Here is a 23,350-nt window from a genome sequence, read left to right as displayed (position 1 = left end):
AGTGCCTGTTTAAGTATCTCGTCTATAATTTATTTTAAAGTGTCCTTTCAGACAGTCTCAATGACTGTCACCAACTCCTTGCAGGGCAGTCAGCCCGGAGATAGAGTAATCAAGGTAGGTTGAAGTCAAGCTCAAAACATTCGCTGCCTCAGCTGTAGCAGAGGACCACTGGGCTTCCCCAGGTAACAAGTACTTCTACCTTAGCCACATGAGAGAGAAAGAAGACCAGGCAGAGCAGCCTGGCTGCCTTCCTCCTTGCAGGTGGCCGAGAGCAGGGGACAGCGCCCTGGCGACCTCCTCAGGGATCCTAGATTAACAGTCGCGTCCTCAAACGCAGCATCCTGCGTAACCGCCAATTTCAAACTTCCAAGACCTGCCCTGCTGATTTTGCCCTTCCCTTTTTCCCGTTGGTCGCGAGTCAAAGGAAGATGCAATTTGATTGGCTCTCCCCTTCACTTTCCTCCCTGCCTTTAGGGACATGGGCGGGTCCTGGCTGAGACGCCCATGTCTATCATAGGAACGGAGACGCTGATTGGTCCAAACACGGCTGAGACCCGCCCGCGCCGTTCCTCGGGTTCAAACGCGGCGGCGGGAGGCGCGGGGCGGAGCAGATCGCAGACCTGGGGGTCCGCAGAGCGTGAGTCTGATCCCCCAGACCTAATTCTACCGCACCCGGCTCTGCAAGGCCAGGGGAGGGCCGCCTCCACCCATACAAGTCCCGGGTTTCCCTCCCGCCCCGGGAAGGGCGGCAATTCCATCCCCAGGGCTGCGGGAGGCCTGGAGGGTCTTCCTGGGCTAGCTGTGCGCGCGCCCACCTTCCTTGGGAGCCGAGGGGTCAGCCGAGTGGTGCTGGGGCAGGAGGCTTGCTCCTCCCCTAAACCAGGCGGAGTCCTTTGTCTCTTCAGCTCTGGCTCCTGTCAGCACTAACTGCATTATTCTGCCCAGTGTAGTCGGCCGGTTCCTTATTAACTGCGTGAACTTAGCCATTTGCTTAACCTCTCTGTTTCAGCGTATTCATACCCCGTGCCCACCCCATCACCTCATGATGCCCCCGCCTCTTTCGCTCTGCTCCAGTCCCTCTGGCCTCGCTGTTGCTGGAGAGGCCAGGTCCTGCCTCAGTGCTTTTGGCTTGGCTGTTTCGTTTGCCACGGATATCTTTCTTTCCCCAGATATCAACATGGCTTGCTGGTCACTCGCTTGAGGTCTTCAAGTCTTGGGTCAAATGGTGGCTTCTCAGTGAAGTCTTATTTGACCACACTAAAAATTGCACCATCTCACCCCCATTGTCCTTTTCTTGCTCGATTTTGTTTTTACCCCATAGCACTTAACACCTTACAACAAGCTATATATTTTGCTTATTTCAGTCATTCATTTAATAACTATTCGCACCTATTTGTGTGCCAGGCTATGTGTGCCCCCACTGCATGGGGGCAAACATCTCTGCCCTTGTGGAGCTTCCATTCTAAGGGGGGAGATAATAAACACATTTATAAGTAAGAGAATATGTCAGATAAGTGTATCATCTCCTGTCACAGTGAGTTAAAATCTGGTGTTTAATCTCCATGATTAGACTGAGCTTCCTAAAACTGGAGTGGTAGCTGATTTTCACCTCCTTGTCCCTGATATCTTGAGGGAGATCAGGATCTCTCAGGCCCTTCCTGCTCAAAACATAGGACACACTTGACTTTTCTGATATCCTTTCAGCGCCAGTGGGGAGATGTTGAAGTTCAAATATGGAGCGCGGAATCCTCTGGATGCTGGTGCTGCTGAACCCATTGCCAGCCGGGCCTCCAGGCTGAATCTGTTCTTCCAGGTAACAGCCTACCCTGCCAACTTTGCTCACCTGTGTGTGTCCTTGGAATCTCCTTGTCACTCACCTTTGCTTTTATTTATTTGTTTATTTATTTAGAGTCTCAGTCTCTCAGGCTGGAGTACAGTGGTGCAATCTCGGCTCACTGCAACCTCCGCCTCCTGGGTTCAAGCGATTCTCCTGCCTCAGCCTCCAGAGTAGCTGGGACTACAGGCGCCTGCCACCACACCCGGCTAAATTTTGTATTTTTCTTTTTAGTAGAGACGGGGTTTCACCATGTTGGCCAGGCTAGGGTCAAACTCCTGACCTCAAGTGATCCACCTGCCTTGGCCTCCTAAAGTGCTGGGATTACAGGCATGAACCGTGCCCGGCTTGCTTTTATTATAGGACCAGGGATAATATTTTAGGGGAAATTCTGTTTTGTTTTGTTTGAAACAAGGTCTTCTGTCGACTCTAGGCCTGTGCCACCATGCCTGGCTAATTTTTTAATTTTTTGTAGGGATGGGGTCTCACTGTGTTGCCCAGGCTGATATAGAACACCTGACTTCAAGTGAGCCTCTTGCCTTGGCCTCCCAAAGCACTGGGGTTATAGGTGTGAGCCACTGCACCTGGCCCTCTATTTAGAGTTTTATATGCACTGATTCTTTTGGAAAAAAGACACTGTGCAGAAGTAGATAGCTGAACTTGCCTTAGAAGGGAGATCTTTTCATATTTCTCACACTTTACACTTCTGTACTAAAGTTTATTCATTCATTGATTGATTGGTTGCTTGCAAGACAGGGTCTTGCTCTGTGGCTCAGGCTGGAGTGCATTGGCACAATCACGGCTTACTGCAGCCTTGACCTCCTGGGCTCAAACGATCCTCCCACTTCAGCTTCCCGAGTAGCTGGGACCACAGGTGTGTGCCACCATACCTGGCTAATTTTTGTATTTTTTGTAGAGATGAGGTTTCACCATGTTGCCCAGGCAGGTCTCGAATTCCTGGGCTCAAGTGATCTACTTGTCACAGCTTCTGAAAGTGTTGGGCTTACAGGCATAAGCCCCTGTACCAGGGCAAGTTTGTCCTTTTATTGAAGAAAGAAAAATAAATGAACAAAGATGCTTTTTAAAACTACAATTTCTGTGGGTATAATCCTATTCATTTTCATTGCAGGGATGTTTATTTTTTAAGATTTTTTTTTTTTTTTTTTTGAGACAGAGTCTCGCTGTCGCCCAGGCTGGAGTGCAGTGGCGCGATCTCGGCTCACTGCAGGCTCTGCCCCCCGGGGTTCACGCCATTCTCCTGCCTCAGCCTCCCGCGTAGCTGGGACTACAGGCGCCCGTCACCTCGCCCGGCTAATTTTTTGTATTTTTAGTAGAGACGGGATTTCACTGTGTTAGCCAGGATGGTATTTTTTAAGATTTTAAAAAAAGTTTTGATGAATACCACACCTGTTTAACCCTCATTCCTCTCAAGATACACATTTCTGTCACCCCAGATGCGTTAAAACTTAATATCATAAGATTACTTCCAAATAGATTTTTAATTCTTTTGTTTCTGATGTATGTGGAACACTGGTGAAGTAGAAATCCTTGTTTGATTTATGTATTCGTAAGTCAGGGGGACAATAGAGACCATGAAGATTTAGAATTGAATCCCAGTCCCAGCACTAGTTAGCTGCATTACTTTGGGTGAGTCAGTTACCTTTTCTGAGTCCATTTGCTATTCTTTAAAATAGGTTGTAGCCTGTAATCCCAGTATTTTTGGAGGCTGAGGCGGGCGGATTACTTGAGGTCACGGGTTCGAGACCAGCCTGGACAACGTGGTGAAACCCTGTCTCTACTAAAAATATAGAAAATTAGCTGGGCATGGTGGTCACATGTACCTGTAATCCCAGCTACTTGAAAAGCTGAAGCAGGAGAATCATTTGAACCCGGGAGGCAGAGGTTGTCGTGAGCCGAGATGGTGCACTGCACTCCAGCCTGGGCGACAGAGTGGGTAAGACTCCATCTCAAAACAAAACAAAACAAAAGAAAACAAAAAAAAATAACATAGAGGTTGTAGTACCTAATCCACAGGGTTGTTGTGAGGATTAGATGAGATATTCCATTTAAAGCACTTAGCACCTTGCCTGGCTCTTAGTAAACTCCTTATAAAAAATGGTAATTATTGTTAATACTCAGCATAGAATAGTATTAGTTATAATATTAATACTAAATTTGTTTCCTTAATAGTAATTATATTTGGGAAGGTAGTTATGTAGGATACCTGTAAGATGATGAATGATGAAGTATTCTTGATAACTTTTTTTTTTTCCAAAATATTGGTATTGGGTGTTTAAACAGATGAGAGTGGAAACAAATTGAAAGCTTAGGTTTTTCTGTGGGACCATCCCCATCAGCATTTTAAGTCTTGACATATCTTTCACAAATGAATAGTCTGTCTTTAACCTTAGATGGCTGGAGTGCTGCCACGTTTCAGCCCCTTTATCATGCTACTTTAAAATATCTCCAACTTGCTGGGCGTGGTGGCTCACGCCTGTAATCCTAGCAATTTGGGAGGCTGAGGTGGGTGGATTGCTTGAGGTCAGGAGTTCGAGAGCAGCCCGGGCAACATGGTGAGCCCCTCCGTTTCTACTAAAAACACAAAAAATAGCTGACTGTGATGGTGTGTGCCTGTAGTCCCAGCTACTCGGGAGGCTGAGGCAGGAGGATCGCTTGAGCCCTGGAGGCAGAGGTTGCAGTGAGCTAAGATTGTGCCACTGCACTTCAGCACTTCAGCCTAGGCGACAGAGCAAGACCCTGTAAATTAAAAAAAAAAAAAAAAAAAAAAGGAAAAAAATTTCCAACTTATTAAGGGCTTATAATGTGCTGATTATGTAATAGTTATGGCTTCCAATGTGTCTGGCATAGAACTGGCATGTTTCTGAGTATCTCACTTCAGCCTCATGACAGAGGTAAGGACTATTTTTTATTTAAACTTTAAATAGGAGGCAACAGGCCAGGTGTGGTGGCTCACACCTATAATCCCAGTACTTTGGGAGGCTGAGGCAGGTGGATTGCTTGAGTCCAAGAGTTCAAGACTAGCCTGGGCAAAATGGTGAAACCCCATCTCTACAAAAAATATAAATAATTAGTCAGGCATGGCGGTGTGTGCCTGTAGTCCCAGCTACTCAGGAGGCTGAGGTGGAGGCATCTCTGGGGCCCCGGAGGCAGAGATTGCAGTGAGTTGAGATTGCAACACTGCACTCCAGCCTGGGCAACAGAACGAGACCCTGTTTCTAAATAAATACATAAATAGGAGGCAACAGATATAGACAGATATGGAGGTAGGTAAGGCCTTGCCCAAGATCATATACGTTGGGTTTTGCAGATGAGGCCAAGATCAGACTCCATCTTTGGTTGGTCTGACTCCAAAGGCTGACCACATAGCCATTGGGCCACAGCACCTGTGCACGTCAGAATTTATTAAGTATATCTTGTATTTAGTCATTATAACAGGAAGACGTATGGGTAACCCCTCAGTTCATCTCTTTTTAATGCTGAGTTCCCCCTGCCCAGTAAAGCTATTATTGCAAGTATAGTATATACCTATCATTTGCCTTGAGTTATCAGGTAAGGATGCTGTTTGTTCTTTTCCCATATAGTGCTGTTTGAATGAGGTTGAGATACAGTAGCAATTTTGTTTTCCATTCAGGTGAGTACCTTAGACTGAGTGTCATTTTGTCTTTTTTACTTCTACTCAACAGGATTTCCTGACATGTTCGAGGTCAGTGATTGTCAGACTTTCTGAGCCAGCAAAATTTCCCAAATTGCTGGGTAGACACAGGTTTTCCAACTTTTTATTTTGCCAAGTAAGGATATATAAAAAAAAATAAAAAGAAAGACCTATTATTTTCTGGCCCTTGTATTTCATAAAGGGCATTTTAAGAAACAACAAGACAGGAAGAACATCATCTCAGAATAAAGGACCATTTTTAAATTTGAATACATTTAGTTTTATAAAAAAGATATCATGTGGTGTTCATTTTTTCTCATTTCACTGCAGGCTGTTGAAAACTTTGTTAAGAACCAGTACTATATTTGGGAACCCCTGCTTTAATTGATCTAAACTCTTGAAGAATAGAAGAAACAAAGCATTTTATTTTTCTGAGTTACTGGCAACTATTACTAAAGTGACAGATATGGTGGCCTTGAATGCAGTGCTTCCCAAACCTGATTGAGGTCTGACTCTCTTGGGGACCAGGGTCTCATTCTGTTGCCCAGGCTGGAGTGTGGCAGCACAATCTTGGCTCACTGCAGCCTTTACTTCTTGGGCTCAAGTGATCCTTCTACCTCAGTCTCACAAGTGGCTAGGACTACAGGACCATGGCACTACACCTGGCTAATTTTTGTTTGTTTGTTTGTAGAGATGGGATCTCGCTGTGTTGCCCTGGCTGGTCTTGAACTCCTGGGCTCAAGTGATCCTCCCACCTTGGCCTCCCAAAGTGCTAGTATTCCAGGTGTGAGCCACCTCTCCCTGCTGGGGAACTTGTTAATAAAACAGATTCTAGGCTACAGTCTGGAAAATTCTAATTCATTTGGTTGTGGGGGAGGGGGGCATAGGACCAGAGAATGTGTTTGTTTGTTTGTTTGTTTTCTTAAATTCTCCAGTGCCGTTGTGATTCAAATGCAGCCGGTCTGTTTCTGTTATCAAGTGCTGTGTAACAAAGCACTCACAAAGTTTAAAGCAACAATGATTTATTTTTTCTTAGGATTCTGTGGGTTGGCTGGACTCAGCTAGGTAGTTCTGCTTCATCCTGTGATGTCAGCTGGGGTCACTTGTGGGGCTACATTCAGCTGGGATTATGTCTGGGACTGGAACATGTGGGTGCTGACTGCTGGCTGGGGCACCTTAGTGTTTCTCACATGGCCTCTCTTCTCCATGAGGTCTTTCAGTAGTGTAGCCCAGGACTCGTAACTTTTTTTTTTTTTTTTTAAGACAGACTGTCGCCCTGTCGCCCAGGCTGGAGTGCAGTGGCACGATCTCTGCTCACTGCAACCTCCGCCTCCTGGGTTCAAGCAATTCTCCTGCCCCAGCCTCCCGAGTAGCTGGGATTACAGGCACGTGCCTCCACGCCCGGCTAATATTTGCATTTTTAGTAGAGATGGGGTTTCACCACGTTGGTCAGGCTGGTCTCGAACTTCTGACCTCGCGATCCGCCTGCCTCGGCCTCCCAAAGTGCTGGAATTACAGGTGTGAGCCACTGCACCTGGCCGACTCGTAACTTTTTTTGTAAGTAATAAATATTTTAGGCTTTGTGGGTCCTGTAGTCTCTGTTGCAACCACTCAACTTGGCCATGGTAGCACAAAAGCAGCTAAAGACAATATGTAAATGATGGGTGTAGCTGTGTTCCAGTAAAACTTATAAAAAGTCTGTGGGCTGGATTTGGTCCAAAGGCTACAGATTGCACACCCCTGGTCTAGCCCAAGCATCTGTGCATGGTGGCTGGCTTCCCAAAAGTGGAAGCTGCTAAGCTGCGTTTTTTTTTTTTTTTTTTTTGAGAGGGAGTCTCACTGTGTTGCCTAGGCTGGAGTGCGGTGGTGTGATCTCGGCTCACTGCAACCTCCATCTCCCAGGTTCAGGCAATTCTCATGCCTCAACCTCCCAGGTAGCTGGGATTACAGGTGCCTACCACCACGCCTGGCTAATTTTTGTATTTTGGTAGAGACAGGGTTTCACCATGTTGGCCAGGCTGATCTCAAACTCCTGACCTCAAGTGATCCACCTGTCTTGGCCTCCCAAAGTGCTGGGATTACAGATGTGAGCCACCGTGCCTGGCCGCTTGACAAGCTTCTTAAAGGCACTGCCCTGAACTGGCACAGTGTCACTTGTGTCACATTCTTTTGGTTGAAGAGAGTCTCAGAGATGGCACAAATTCAAAGGCAGGAGAAATAGACTCCAGCGCTTAAAGGAAGGAGTAGCATGTGCCTACAGAATTGGAGGAACTGTTGGAGGCCATCTTTGAAGAGAGACCACCACTATCCATGGCTTGGCACGTGGGAATCACTGCTCTATACCAGGGTTGCAGACTCATGTCTTTGGGGGCCAGGCAGTGAGTATAAATGAGTCAAGTGGGCCAGTTGGAAGATGGAGTCAGACCTGCAGTGAACTCCCAAACACATCTGCTACCGGGAGGGGCAGCATTACTCAGCTCCAGCTCAGCGTCATCAGGCAGGAAGGCGAGGCAGTGTTGCCGGATGTGCCAGTGTTTCAAAAGAAGCCAGAGACTCCATTTTTTTTTTTTTTTTGGTATGGAATCTCCTGATTTTGAAATATTGGCAGATAATTCAAATTATCTTAAACACTACAGGCCAAACAAAACATATCTGTGGGCTAGAGACAGTCTGCCAGTTTGTAACTATTTCTCCAGATCATGAGTAAATTTGGCTTTATGATAGTCACTCAGTTCTTATTACTCTAGGTTGTTCAAATGAATTAAAAAAGCTGAAATTATATGAATAAACCCCTGGGCACACATGAAAGAAGTGAAAAACCCATTGTTTCCTATTGTAGAAACATGGAAGCATGTCAGAGCCAGAGGATCCAGAGGAAATATTCTCACTAGCCTCAGACCCTCAGGAGTGAGGGAGCTTTTCTTGTTAATGGCCACGCTTGTGCAGTTTTCCTTCCCAGGTGCTGGTGAAAGAAACCCACAGTCTTGGAATCATGGAAGTGATACCATAATGACTGTCAGTTGACGTTGCTTTAAAGAATGAAGCCACAGAATTGTGCTGTTAGCGTGTCGTGAGCAGTTAGTTGAGTTGGTGGCTTGTAATTTACTCTGTGTGGATGTTATTGATCAAAGCTTTTCATTATTGACAGTGTCTCCATCTGCTGTTTGCTGTTTTTAGGGGAAACCACCCTTTATGACTCAACAGCAGATGTCTCCTCTTTCCCGAGAAGGGATATTAGATGCCCTCTTTGTTCTCTTTGAAGAATGCAGTCAGCCTGCTCTGATGAAGATTAAGCATGTGAGCAACTTTGTCCGGAAGTGTAAGTTTGGGGAACTTTTTCTTGAAAACCGTCCTGAGAGAGAAAACTAGAAAGATGCTTGAGGCAGAATGAGTTACTGGTTGATAGTAGTCGGTAAGAACTCTGGTTCTATATAAGACAGATCCAGGTTCAAATTCAGGCTGCACCTCTTATAGCTGGGAGACCAGGTAAGTTGGGCTTCTTGGTTGCAAGCGACAAACTTAATTCAAAGACTGAATTTAGGCCAGTTGCAATGGCTCATACCTATAATCTCAGCCCTTTGGGAAGCTGAGGTGGGTGAATCGCTTGAGCCCAGGAGTTCAAGACCAGCTTGGGCAACATGGTGAAACCCCATCTCTACAAAAAATACAAAAATTAGCTGGGTATGGTGGCTTGCACCCGTGGTCCCAGCTGCTGAGGAGGCTGAGGTGGGAGGATCACTGGAGCCCGGTAGGTTGAGGCTCAATGAGCTGTGATTGTGCCATTGCACTCCAGTCTGGGTGACAGAGTGAGACCCTGTGTGAATAAAAGAGTGAATTTATTGGCTCATGAAACTGAGAAATCCAGGAATGAGTTAAGTTTTAGCTTTAGGCATAGCTAGTTCCAGAGACCTCAGTAATATCCCGTGGCCCTATCCTTATACTCACTCAGGGCTGACTTTCTATTAGGCAGAGTAGGCACGGTGCTTAGGATCTGTGATATTTAATTTTAATGAATTTAATTAGTTTTAATTAACTGAATTAAATTTTAATTTGTTTTAAAATTATAGGAAAAATGAATATAATAATGTATAATGATTCTGGATTACATTCATCTTTATACTAATGTAGTCATAAAATATAATTTTTGTTTTTTTTGGAGACAGGGTCTTGCCCTATTACCCAGGCTGGAATGCAGTGGTATATCATGGCTCACTGCAGTTTCAACCTTCTAGGCTCAAGCAATCCTTCCACCCCAGTGGCTGGGACTACAGGCTCACACTACCACGCCCAGTTAATTTTTGCTTTTTTTTCTGTAGAGATAGGGTCTTACTATGTTACCCAGGCTGGTCTCAAACTCCAGGCTTGAAGCAGTCTTCCTGCCTCAGCCTCCCAAAGCTTTGGGATTACAGGTGTGAGCCACCATGCCTGGCCCCATAAAATATAATTTTTGAATTCTTTTTTGTTTTTAATGGAGGAAGGGGCTGAGGAAGGCAAAAGTACCTAGGGCCTATGAAGTCATATATTGGCCTTGCCTTCACCCTGTTTCTGACTTTGCTTGACTTCCATGTGATGAGGCAGTTGGCTGTTAGTGTCCCAGTTTCATACTCTTACATTAGTGTTTTTCAACCAGTGGGTGATTTGATGTTTTCGGTTGTCAGAGCTAGTTGGGGGTGGTGGTGTGTGAGTTTGGGGGGAAGGGTCCTACTGTCAGTTAATGGGTGAGGCCAGAGATGCCACCAAACACCTTACAGTGCACAAAGCAGCCCCCATAACACAGAATTATGTAGCCCACAATGCCAACAGTGCTGAATTTGAGAAACCCCACCTTGTACAACATTGCTGTGCAACCAACCACCCTAAATATTACTGACTTAAAACAATAGTCACTGTGGCCGGGCGCGGTGGCTCATGCGTGTAAGCCCAGTGCTTTGGGAGGCTGAGGCAGTGGATCACTTGAGGTCAGGAGTTCCAGACCAGCCTGGCCAACATGGTGAAACCTTGTCTCTACTAAAAATGCAAGAATTAGCTGAATGTGGCAGTGGGCGCCTGTAATCCCAGCCACTTGGGAGGCAGAGGCAGGAGAATCGCTTGAACCTGGGAGGTGGAGGTTGCAGTGAGCTAAGATCTCACCATTGCACTCCAGCTTGGGCAATGAGTGAGACTCTGTCTTAAAAAAAAAAAAAAAGTTATCGTATTACCTCTTGTGTGTGTAGGTTGATTGGACTCAGCTGGGGATTCCTCTGCTCTGTATTACATTGGCCAGGATTTCAGTCACCTGGGGCTCTCCTGGGCTGGAATGTGTGAGAGGGCTTACTCAGTGTTTGGTGCCCTGGCTTGGAGGCTGGGCCCAACTGGGCCTCTCTCTCTTCATGAAGTTTCAGGGCCTTTTGCTGTCCACATGGCACCTCTATGTGGTCTCCAAATCAGAAGTCAAGGAACTACAGCCTGTGATGCCTATTTTGTAAAGAAGGTTTTACTGGAACACAGCCCTACCCATGTGTTTGTACAGTGCCTATGGCTGCTTTCACATCATAACAGCATTTTATTTCATTTTATTTATTTTTTTTAGAGACAAGGTCTTACTCTGGCTGGAGTGCAGCAGCACAATCATAGCTCACTGCAGCCTCCAACTCCTGGGCTCAAGCAATCCTCCTGTCTCAGCCTCCTCAGTAGCTAGGACTACAGGCCCATGCCACCACTAATGGCTAATTTTTTAATTTTATGTAGAGATGGGACCTTGTGAGATTGCCTAGGCTGGTCTTGAACTCCTGGCCTCAAGAAATCCTCCCACCTTGGCCTCCCAAAATGCTTGGATTACAGGCATGAGCCACTGTGCCCAGCCCACAATAGCATTTGAGTAGTTGTGATAGAGACCAAATGGCCTACAAAGCCCAAAATAGTTCCTGTTTGGCCCACTTCGAAAAGGCTTGCTGACCTCTGAGCTACATGGTCTCTCTAGCAGGACAGCCTCGACGGTAGCTCAGGTTTCCAAAACACAAAAGTGGAAGCTGCCAGGCTTTCTTAGGGGTTATCCTAGGAGGGACATAGGATCTCTTTGACTGCATTTTATTGTTTGATGCATGCTCTGGGCTGCTCAAATTCCACCTGAGAGGAAACTACACAAGGTCATGAATCCCAAGAGGACTGGGGCATTGGGTGCTATTTTTGGAGACTGGCTACCACACCCTGCCCAATGGTAGTCTTCCCTTATCTAGATTAATACAACCCCAGAGAAGATTCTAACTTGGCTCTGCTTTGGGTCATTTGCCTCCCTGGAGGTGAGGTGTTGTGATCGGTTTTGTTGGAATGCCCAAAGGGGTCAGGGCAGTGTGATTACCAGGACCTCATGCAATGGGGGATGTGTGGTTATGCAAAGGAGCCGGGGATGCTGAGTAGAAAAAAAATCAGCATATGTTCACTATAGTCCTCTTCAGTATTTTACATGTACTTTGTTCTCAGTTTTCTCATCTGTAAAATAAGAATAATGTATATCCTTTTTTTTTTTTTTTTTTTGGAGTCTTGCTCTGTTGTCCAGGCTGGAGTACAGTGGCACAATCTCAGCTCACTGCAACCTCCGCATCCCGGGTTCAAGTGATTCTCCTGCCTCAGCCTCCTCAGTAGCTGGGACTACAGGCATGCACCACCACACTCAGCTAGTTTTTGTATTTTTAGTAGAGATGGGGTTTCGCCATGTTGGCCAGGCTGGTCTCAAACTCCTGACCTCAAGTGATCTGCCTGCCTCGGCCTCCGAAAGTGCTGGAATTACAGGCATGAGCCACCACGCCCGTTGGGAATAATGTATATCTAATGAGGCTGTGTTGGGATTGAATGAGTTAATGCACAGACCAGATTTGTCATGTTGCCTGGCCCATAGGAGACAATAAATGGTACCCAGTATTAATAACTGTGAATGTCAACAACATTTAATATATTGTATATCTTCAAAATGTACTTGAGGTATTTGTTCATCATTCTGTTTTTGTTTGAATAAGCTCCTGCCTTCTTTTTGTGAATATTTAAATTTATAAGTAGCGAGTGGGAGGGGAAGGAAATTATGTGATGAGGCTAGCTTACTGAGCCATCTGCAGGCACCTTCATTAGTCTTGAGACTGTCCTCTGGTTACTTAACAGCAGTGAATTATCTAGAACCATTTAGTGATCAGAAGACTTGGTTTAGTGGAATGTAGATTTTTTTCTAATAGAACCCTCTTCCAGGGAAATGTTTCATATTTTTGAAGAGGTTTCCTGGGGAGTGGTTAAGAGGCCATGATTGAAAATGGGTGATTACATTAGTATGTTTTCTATTCCTCCCCTTTTTGAGTTTCTGTTTTGGAATGTAAGCTTTGTTTTTCTGTGTGGAGAAGGGTCCGTCAGCTGCTTCTGCCCAGGTTTTTTGAATCTTCCTATAGGGATGGAGATTTTCTTTGGGGACTGTTAGAGAAAATGGAATAGAGTGTAGCTCTGAAGGAGAAGGATGTCTCCAGCAGAAGTACCTCTAGCCTTGGGCCAAGGGAGGGAAGGGAAGGGAATGAGCATCTGGGAACCAGGGAAGGGATTTTTGTCTTTCTTAATTACTCTTACATCCCCAGTGCCTAAAATAGTGTCTGGCGTATGTTAAGTCCTTAGTAAATACTTGTTGAATGAGTGTATTGCTCAGTGAACAAAATAAATGGCAAACATTAAGCACATTATCAGATAATTTGTGTAAAAAATATACAGCAGTGTTATACTAAAACTTGCACAGAGGCCAGGTGCAGTGGCTCACGCCTATAATCCCAGCACTGGGAGGCCGAGGTGGGCAGATCTTTGAGCTCAGGAGTTTGAGACCAACCTGGGCAACATGCTGAAGCCCTGTCTATACAAAAAATACAAAAAGTAGCCGGGGCATGGGGACGCACATCTGTGGTCCCAGCTACTTGGGAGGCTGAGGCTGGAGAATTGCTTGAAGCTGGGAGGTGGAGGTTGCAGTAAGCCAAGATTGTGCCACTGCACCCCAGCCTGGGTGACAGAGTAAGACCCTGTCTCAAAACACAAAACAACACCCCCTTCAAAAAAAATCCAAAACCACCACCACAACAAAAAAACTTACACAGAAAAGTGTTGATAATTGTCAAAATTGGGCTGTTATTGGCAATTTGACAGTAGCTGAATGACTACCATTTGAGCTATATTCACTATAGATAAGATCTTCAATATATTTACAACTTTAGTACTAATGGGCAAATGATAACTTTTGAAAAGTTTTTTTTTTTCTTATTGGAAATAATACACAATACAATGTTAAATATAGAAGGTTAAACGTGCATCTGAGTCTGTTTGGGCTGCGATAATAGATACCTTAGACTTGGCAATTTATAAACAATAGAAATTCATTGCTGACAGTTGTGAAGACTGGGAAGTCCAAGATCAAGGTGCCAGCGAATCTGGTATCTGGTGATGGCTCCCTGCTTCAAAGATGGCACCTTCTTGCTGCATCTTCATCTGGCAGAAGGGGCAAACACCATTCCTTCAGCTTCTTTTTTTTTTTTTTTTATGTTTAAAACTTTTAGTCCGGCGTGGTGGCTCATGCCTGTAATCCTACCACTTTGGGAGGCCGAGGCAGGTGCATCATGAGGTCAAGAGATCGAGACCATCCTGGCCAACATGGTGAAACCCCCCCGTCTCTATACTAAAAATACAAAAATTAGCCAGGCATGGTGGCGTGCGCTTGTAGTCCCAGCTACTCAGGAGGCTGAGGCAGGAGAATTGCTTGAACCTGGGAGGCAGAGGTTGCAGTGAGCCAAGATTGCGCCACTGCACTCCAGCCTGGCAACAGAGTAAGACTCCGTCTCAAAACAAACAAACAAAAAAAACAAAAAAAACTTTTATTTTAGGTTCATGGGTAAATGTACAGGTTTGTTATGTAGGTAAACTTGTCTTGGGGTTTGTTATAGATTATTTCGTCACCCAGGTACTAAGCGTAGTAACCAATAGTTATTTTTTCAGATTGTCTCCCTCCTCCCACCCTCTGTCCTCTAGTAGACTCCAATGTCTGTTGTTCCCTTCTTTGTGTCCTTGTGTTCTCATCCTTTAGCTCCAATTTATATGTGAGAACATGTGGTATTTGGTTTTCTGTTCCTGCATTAGTTTGCTAAGGATAATGTCAGCCTTTTTTTTTTTTTTTTTTTTTTTTTTTGATACAGAGTCTCGCTCTGTTGCCCAGGTTGGAGTGCAGTGGTGCGATCTTGGCTCACTGCAACCTCTGCCTCCCGGGTTCAAGTGATTCTCTTGCCTTAGCCTCCTGAGTAGCTGGGACTACAGGTGCGTACCACCATGCCAGGCTAATTTTTGTATTTTAGTAGAGATAGGGTTTCACCATGCTGGCCACGCTGGTCTCCAACTCTTGACCTTGTGATCCGCCGGCCTCGTCTTTTTCCCAAAGTGCTGAGATTACAGGTGTGAGTCACTGCACCTGGCCCAATGTCAGCCTCTTTTTTAGGGAAGTGATTTAATCACTTCCCTAAAAGTCCTACCTTGTTTTTTTTTGTTTTTTTTTTTTTTTGAGGCAGAGTCTTGCTCTGTCACCCAGGCTGGAGTGCAGTGGTGCGATCTTGGCTCACTGCAACCTCCACCTCCTGAGTTCAAGCAATTCTCCTGCCTCAGCCTCCTGAGTAGCTGGGATTATAGGTGCCTGCCACCACGCCTGGCTAATTTTTTTGTATTTTTAGTAGAGTTGGGGTTTCACCATGTTGGCCAGGCTGGTCTTGAACTCCTGACCTCAAGTGATCTGCCCAAAATGCTGGGATTACAGGCGGGAGCCACTGTGGCCAGCCCCTGCAAGTCCTACCTCTTAATAGTATTACACTGGGGATTACATTTCAACATGAATTTTGTAGGGGCGAGGGGCACAAACATTTAGAATATAGCACATCACATACATAGTGAGAGAAAAATCCCTCAAAATCTTACCTGAGACAATCACTGCCAACAGATTGCTGTATAGTGTGCCAATTTTGTGTGTGTTTGTGTGTGTGTGCCTTAAAATATTTATTATGGAAATTTAAAAACATACCCCAAGGTGGCTAGGTGTAGTGGCTCACGCCTGTAATCCTGGCACTTTGGGAGCCCGAGGTGGGTGTATTACTTGAGGTTAGGAGTTTGAGACCAGCCTGGCCAAAATGGTGATACCAGTCTCCTAAAAATACAAAAATTAGCCGGGTGTGGTGGGCACCTGTAGTTCCAGCTACTCGGGAGACCAAGGCATGAGAATTGCTTGAACCCTGGAGGCAGAGGTTGCAGTGAGCCAAGACCATGCCACTGCGCTCCAGCCAGGGTGACAGAGTGAGACTCCATCCTAGAAACAAACAAACAAACAAACAAACAAACCAACTAACCAACCAGAGATACTCCCTGTCTGTAAGGAGTATGTGTTCTAATGGAGACTGAGCCATCTTGTTCTGTTTAACATGTGCCTAATGTTCTTTTATATGGGCGGACTTGTAGGTTGTTTCAACTTTTCTGTTGATGAACCTTTAGGTGGTTTCTGATTATTTTTGTGTTACAACAGTTTTCATCATTCACATCTTTGTATGCATCTTTTTTGAGCACGTGTGCAAGTATTTCTGTGGACAATGGATGATTCCTAGAAATTGAAAGTTTGGATTACTGTGTTCCAAAAAAGGAAGCAATACACCCAGCTATGCTGGCTTTTGCTCTTAGGTCCAGATGATTATCTGACAAAGTTATTCTCTGATTGCATTTTCTTTTCTTTTCTTTTCTTTTTTTTTTTTTTGAGACGGAGTTTCGCTCTTGTTGCCCAGGTTGGAGTGCAACAGCGCGATCTCGGCTCACTGCAACCTCTGCCTCCCAGGTTCAAGCGATTCTCCTGCCTCAGCCTCCTAAGTAGCTGGCATTGCAGGCGTGCGCCACCACACCCGGCTAATTTTTTGTATTTTTAGTAGAGACGGGATTTCTCCATATTGGTCAGGCTGGTCTTGAACTCTTGACCTCAGGTGATCCACCCGCTTCAGCCTCCCAAAGTGCTGGGATTACAGGTGTGAGCCACAGTGCCTGGCCCTCTGACTGCATTTTCGCAGTGTTTTGGGTCCTTATCTCTACCTCAGTACCTCAATATTCAGTGCCCACTGGGCCCTTAGATACTGCAGCTAAAAGTGCACAGGGGTGGAGTGATGTGACGGTTTTGGGGTCACAGAAGCAGCTGGTATAGAGAGAAGTTGTGAAGTTTTTTTTTTTTTTTCCTGAGACAGAGTCTCACTGTATACCCTAGGCTGGAGTGCAGTGGCTTGATCTCGGCTCACTGCAACCTCTGTCTCCCTGGTTCAAGTGATTCTTATGCCTCAGCCTCCCGAGTAGCTGGGATTATAGGCATGTGTCACCATACCCAGCTAATTTTTGTGTTTTTAGTAGAGATGGGGTTTCACCATGTTGGCCAGGCTGGTCTTGAGCTCCTGACCTCAGGTGATCCGCCCACCTGGGCCTCCCAAAGTGCTGGGATTACAGGCCTGAGCCATTGCGCCTGGTCTTTTTTTTTTTTTTTTTTTAAGTAATCAGAGGCTTGAATGTAGCCTCTCATCTGTTCACCTTAATAATCCAAAAGCCTTTAGATAAAGAAATGGAGATTTGGAATGGCTTCTCAGAATTCCAAGAGAGTATTGTCATGGTTTTGCCTGCAAAGCACCGTGGTCTGTCTCCTTGTGCAGTTGAGAAAGCTGGTGGTCGCCAGTGACAGGCCCAGAGTTATTAAGTTGGACACTGCTTTAAGCAACTTTGTAAACAATCCAAGGCATACTAGAGAATTAGGAGAGATTGGCTTTGTGTATGAGCAATAACAAAATCAAGTTCAATCCAGCAAGTTTTTGGGGAATTATAATTCAAAACTCAAATACTTGACCTGGAAGAAACTTGGAAAGAGGGAAGGAAGACGGGCTTGTTACAGCATTGTCAGGGTAAAAGGAAAATACCGTGCAGCTTTTAATTTTGCTTCTTCATGGCATTCCCCATGTAGGTGCCCTAGATTTGTTTTTTACAGTGGTCACGACTTCATGCGGATCCACCCACCACTCTTGCCTGGTTCCCCAAGGGACCAAGGGAAGGTGTATTCAGGATGATTGCTGAAGTGAGGGGTGGGGTCTGTGGCTGAGAAGACTCTCAATACCGCAGCACTCATTATAAGCCTCTGACACAGGAGATTTCAACTCCACCCGTGCAACAAAGGAACAGGGTGGGCAAGAGCAGTTACAGTTGCAGGCTGAGTGCGATGGTTCATGCCTGTAATCCCAGTGCTTTGGGAAGCCAAGGTGGGAGGATTGCTTGAGTCTAGGAGTTTGAGACCAGCCTGGGTGACATAATGAGACCCTACCTGTACAAAAAAATTTTAAAAATTAGCCAGATTGGTGGTGTGCGCCTATAGTCCCAGCTACTCTGGAGAATGAGGTGGGTGAGGGTCCCTTGAGTCCAGGAGTTCGAGGCTGCAGTGAGTTATGATTCTATGATTTCACCACTGCATTCCAGCCTGGGCGACAGAGCAAGACTGTGTTCTTTTTTTTTTTTGAGACGGAGTCTCACTCTGTCACCCAGGCTGAAGTGCAGTGGTACGATCTCCGCTCACTACAACCTGCACCTCCCAGGTTCAAGTGATTCTCTCCCTCAGCCTCCCGAGCAGCTGAGATTAAAAGCGGCCGCTTGTGTGCAGCTAATTTTTGTATTGTTAGTAGAGATGGGGTTTCATCATGTTGGTCAGGCTTGTCTTGAACTCCTGACCTCAGGTGATCCACCCGCCTCGCCCTCCCAAAATGCTGGGATTACAGGCGTGAGCTACTGCACCCAGCCATTTGTGTCTCTTAAAAAAAAAAATAAGAAAATGAAAAAAATGACATTGGCCAATTCATTAAAATGCCACTCACTGACTGTGGTATGAAATGGCTTTCCCTTTGATGGACCGAGTCTGTCTCATTGTGTGAGCCACTTGCAGGGCTGAGTATGACTCTAGAATGTAGCTCCTAACCTTATCTGCTGCCCAGCCATTGAAATGGCCATGCCTTCCAGTTCCCAGAAGATTCCAGTGTGTGTTTGGGATTTTAAGACAGTCTCTTGGTCTTCAGTGTGGCATCTTTCTGCCGGATTCTCCAGGATAATTTTGATTATAAGCATTGCATTGCCCTTGGTGTGTAATGCCTGTGTATGATGCTGTTCCCTTGTAACGTGCAGGATTAAATTTTTGGGTCAGCCACTGCTGCTCCCCTTCATTCCTGCAGGTCATTAGAGTCATTGTACATCTAGCGATGTCTCAGATCAGTGTATCTAGAGTGTTAATAAACATGTTAGATTCCAAATCTACTGTCCATTTAATCCATACTTCATACATTGAGGATCTCTGACTGAAAGATTAGACTTGGAAAAAGAATAAGACTGTGTGGTAAGAAAACTATAGTTGCAAATCCATTTGGACGTGTAGTATGTCAGCCCTGCAGAGCAGATGTCAGAACCCCATTTAGTTCTCTGAGTGCTAAGCCCTTCTGCCCACCACGCTGTTTTTTTTTTTTGAGATGGAGTCTCGCTCTGTCACTCAGGCTGGAGTGCAGTGGCGCGATCTCGGCTCACTGCAAGCTCTGTCTCCCAGGTTCACGCCATTCTCCTGCCTCAGCCTCCCAAGTAGCTGGGACTACAGGTGCTCACCACCATGCCCAGCTAATTTTTTGTATGTTTTTGGTAGAGACGGGGTTTCACTGTGTTAGCCAGGATGGTCTGGATCTCCTGACCTTGTGATCCACCTGCCTCGGCCTCCCAAAGTGCTGGGATTACAGGCGTGAGCCACTGCTCCCGGCCCCCACGCCTTTTTTTTTTTTGGAGACAGAGTTTCACTCTGTCACCCAGATTGGAGTGCTGTGGCACAATCTCAGCTCATTGTGTCCTCTGCCTCCCAGGTTCAAGTGATTCTTGTGTCTCAGCCTCCCGAGTAGGTGGAATTACAGGCGCGCACCACCACACCTGGCTAATTTTTGTATTTTTAGTAGAGATGGGGTTTCACCATGTTGGCCAGGCTGGTCTCGATCTCCTGACCTCCAGTGATCCACTTGCCTAGGCCTCCCAAAGTGTTGGGATTACAGGCGTCAGCCACCATGCCTGGACCCCTCTGCCCCTTTAAGCACTGCCACATATTAGATCTACGAAGGCTTTACGGATACAATCCAAGGAAGATGAACCTTGGGCTAGTGGGATAAAACTAAGCGCATGTAGTTAGAATGGAATGATCTGGAAACCAGGTCCCAAGTTGGTCTAAATTAGACTCATGTTGACTATGTCACACTGTAAACCAGTCTAAATGCTAATAAGCATGCTTGACCAAACACTGCCCTGCAGCCTTCAGAGAGGAAGAAGGAAAACATAATTTGTATCCTCTCTCCCTATTTTCTGAGTCTATGGGATTCAAATTGTAGCTGCCATGGAAACTGTACTTTGGAATTTCTGGAGCCCTTAATTTTAACTTAACATATAAAAACACTTTTGTACTGATTTTATAATTATTCATGATGGATGAGAAAGTGAATGTCTTTGACAGTGAGGGAAGCTATCCGAACGCTATTTTCTTTTTTTTTTCTTTCATAAAGATGCATATATTTGCATGCTTTATTTACCTGGGGCTAACTCTTGCATCTTTTGCAGATTCCGACACCATAGCTGAGTTACAGGAGCTCCAGCCTTCGGCAAAGGACTTCGAAGTCAGAAGTCTTGTAGGTTGTGGTCACTTTGCTGAAGTGCAGGTGGTAAGAGAGAAAGCAACCGGGGACATCTATGCTATGAAAGTGATGAAGAAGAAGGCTTTATTGGCCCAGGAGCAGGTAGGAGGATTTTAACATCATGCTTTTCCACTTTCTGTACCGGAGTGTTCATTGCAAAGACGATAATCTGCTGCACTGGCGTCTAGGATCGAGCACATTTTCCTCTGTGACTCTATTTAATTATGGTTGGGGCAAAAAGGTCTCTCATGTTCTTAGCTCATCTTCTTGAACTGATGTTGGCTAATTTTGAAGGCTCACAAATTCCTCTTGATGTATCATGTTTCTATCGTTGTAATTTATTTCAGAACCAAGGTGGCCTTTTAACTAATGAATTTAAGATGATCTTTTATGACCATTAGCGGAGGACTCAGGATATACATATGGTGGGGTGAATCAGATTGCTTTTGTACACGCTTTAGGTATTTGTGTTGTGGGCATATGGATTTGGTTTTAAAACAGGCCTTTGAAGAAATCAAATAACATTCTTTGTTATGTGGCTAGGGAGTTGCTTGTTTGAGAGCAGGTAGAACGTTATCTTTTTTGTTATGGTATTTTTCTTTCTTTTAAACAAGGCTCTGTCTCTAGACATATTGATTCATTTGCTGTGTTTGAGAGAGATGGCTGTCAGCCTTGGAATTCAGAGAGTAATTTATTACTTACAGACATTTTAGTGCACATGATATGTCTGATAATGTACCCAGCTCTGCAGGAAGCTTGCAAAAGGAATAGAAGTCCCATGGTTGCTATTTTCAGTGTTTAAAAACAACCTTGGAAAGTGGAGGAAAAATGCAAATGTATAAAGCAGGTGCTTACCAGCTAAAGTATCACAGAAGTGGGAGAGCAATTAGCAAATTAATTAATGATGATGTGAGGGGAGATGTTGTGGGTGAGCAAGGGACAGTTAGGGACAGTTCTCACCGATGGGGGGAAATGTAGGTTCTCGGCAGAGAGAAGTGATGAGAACATGTTGGGTAGAAGTGTGACATTCTGGAGTACTAGAATGCTATGCAAGTGTGTGTGTGTGGGTGTGTGTGTGTGTTCAGTGGTTCAGAACAGACTGGGAAATGGCGAAATGAGGACATTTGGGTGGGGAGGGGGAAATGGGTGGGAAACTCAAGAACCTTTTTTTAAAAAATTGTGGTAAAATATATATAACATAAAGTGTACCATTTTAACCATTTTTAAATGTGCAACTGAGTGGTATTCAGTGCATTCATGATGTTGTACAACCATGACCGCTCTCCATTTCTAGAATTTTTCTATCATCCCAAACAGAAACTCTCTATCCATTATACAATACCTCCCCATTCCCCCAAGAACCAGTTTTTGAATTGCAGTTTACTTTGTGAGGCTGTTGGGGATTATTTAGGCCTCTGGAAGGAGGAGGTTGGGATCAGAGTCTGGCCCTGTGGACTTCAATGACTTTGTGTGGCCTCCAATCAGAGAAGCAGCGGAGGGCAGGAAGCTGCTTGTCAGAATCTGAGAGTGATGTGGCTTCTTTGTTTAGCAATAAAATGTGAGCACATGATAGAAAGGAAAAGTGACAGGACATGGCAGATAATTTGGAAGAGAGGAGTGGAAGATGCTCACTCAGCCTCCCAGCTCCTGAGAAAGAACTGTGTCTCATCAGTTCACACTACCTGAGCATCTGTTGTATCTGGTGTGTTTCTAGGTCCTGGGGAAGAGGCATTACATGTAGCCCTGACCTTGTGATGCTTATGTTTTTGATGGGAAATAGTGCGTGTAAAAAGAAAATAATCCATCAGACCACACGGCAGGCAAACAATAGAGATATTCAAATAGGTATACCTTCCTCCAGGCGAATGGCCTGAAATGACCATGTGGAAGTGTGGGCTGGGGGCTTATAAAATTATACACATACAGGCGCTAACTAAAGCCGCCTATTCATTCCTTAAGAGGATGCATAGAAAAGAAAAGTAGGGTCCTTAACTGAGCCATTTGGAATTTAAGGGCATGAGAGAAGCCAGCACAAGCAGTGAAGGAAAAGAAGTGCCCGAGAGGAGGGAGGGATGCTGTTCTGCAGACAAGGCCTGCTGCCTGGGAGAGGCCCGCACGCCCACCCAGGGTTCTCTGACAGCTGGAAGGGGTCTTCAGAGACTGTTTCTATTTTATTTATTTATTTATTTATTTATTTTGAGACAGTCTCTGTCACCCAGGCTGGAGTGCAGTGGTGCGATCTCAGCTCACTGCAAGCTCCGCCTCCCAGGTTCACACCATTCTCCTACCTCAGCCTCCCGAGTAGCTGGGACTACAGGCGCCTGCCACAATGCCCGGCTAATTTTTTTGTATTTTTAGTAGAGACGGGGTTTCACCTCGTTAGCCAGGATGGTCTTGATCTCCTGACCTCATGATTCGCCCACCTCGGCCTCCCAAAGTGCTGGGATTACAGGCGTGAGCCACTGTGCCTGGCTGACTGTTTCTACTATTTTAGAGAGAGGGTCTCACTGTCATCTGTGCTGGAATGCAGTGATGCAGTCATAGCTCACTGCACCCTCAAACTCCTGGGCTTAAGCGACCCTCCCACCTCAGCCTCTTAAGTAGCTGGGACCATAGGCATGTGCTGCCACACCCAGTTAACTTTATTATTTATTTATTTATTTAGAGAATGAGTCTCATTCTGTTGCCCAGGCTAGAGGTGCAGTGGCACGATCTCGGCTCACTGCAACCCCGCCTCCCAGGTTCAAGCGATTCTTCTTGCTCAGCCTCCTGAATAGCTGGGATTACAGGCACCTGCCACCACACCTGGCTAATTTTTGTATTTTTAGTGCAGAGGGGGGTTTCACCATGTTGGTCAGGCTGGTCTCGAACTCCTGACCTTGTGATCTGCCTGCCTCGGCCTCCCAAAGTGCTGGGATTACAGGCGTGAGCCACCGTGCCCGGCCCACTTTATTATTTTAAAAACATTGTTTTATTTTTATTTTTTTGAGACAGAGTCCGCTGGAGTTCAGTGGCCGGATCTCACTCACTGCAACCTCTGCCTCCTGGGTTCAAGTGATTCTTGTGCTTCAGCCTCTCTAGTAGCTGGGACTACAGGCAGGTGCCACC

The 23,350-nt window shown here is 45.5% G+C and overlaps 1 protein-coding gene across 7 annotated transcripts in view; it reads left to right on the top strand.

Moving 5' to 3' along the window:
• Positions 1-555: 555 nt before the first annotated feature.
• CIT (citron rho-interacting serine/threonine kinase) overlaps positions 556-23,350 on the top strand; it is a 191,451-nt gene continuing 168,656 nt past the window's right edge. For 3 of the 7 annotated variants that reach the window (XM_055096243.1, XM_055096242.1, XM_055096241.1), the window contains exons 1-4: positions 578-637; positions 1,705-1,813; positions 8,685-8,826; positions 20,169-20,344. In XM_055096243.1, the coding sequence (XP_054952218.1) occupies positions 1,718-1,813; positions 8,685-8,826; positions 20,169-20,344 (414 nt within the window). In that variant the 5' untranslated portion in view covers positions 578-637; positions 1,705-1,717. Of the gene's footprint in view, positions 638-1,704; positions 1,814-8,684; positions 8,827-20,168; positions 20,345-23,350 lie in introns of all 7 variants that reach the window. The other 4 variants (XM_008957793.3, XM_034934622.2, XM_003832401.4 and 1 more) reach the window with 3 other exon arrangements.

This window comes from Pan paniscus, chromosome 10, assembly GCF_029289425.2.
Source record: "Pan paniscus chromosome 10, NHGRI_mPanPan1-v2.0_pri, whole genome shotgun sequence".
In the NCBI taxonomy this organism is placed as follows: domain Eukaryota; kingdom Metazoa; phylum Chordata; class Mammalia; order Primates; family Hominidae; genus Pan; species Pan paniscus.
Note: the sequence above shows the minus strand (reverse complement) of the source record. Positions and strands in the feature narration are given on the sequence as shown.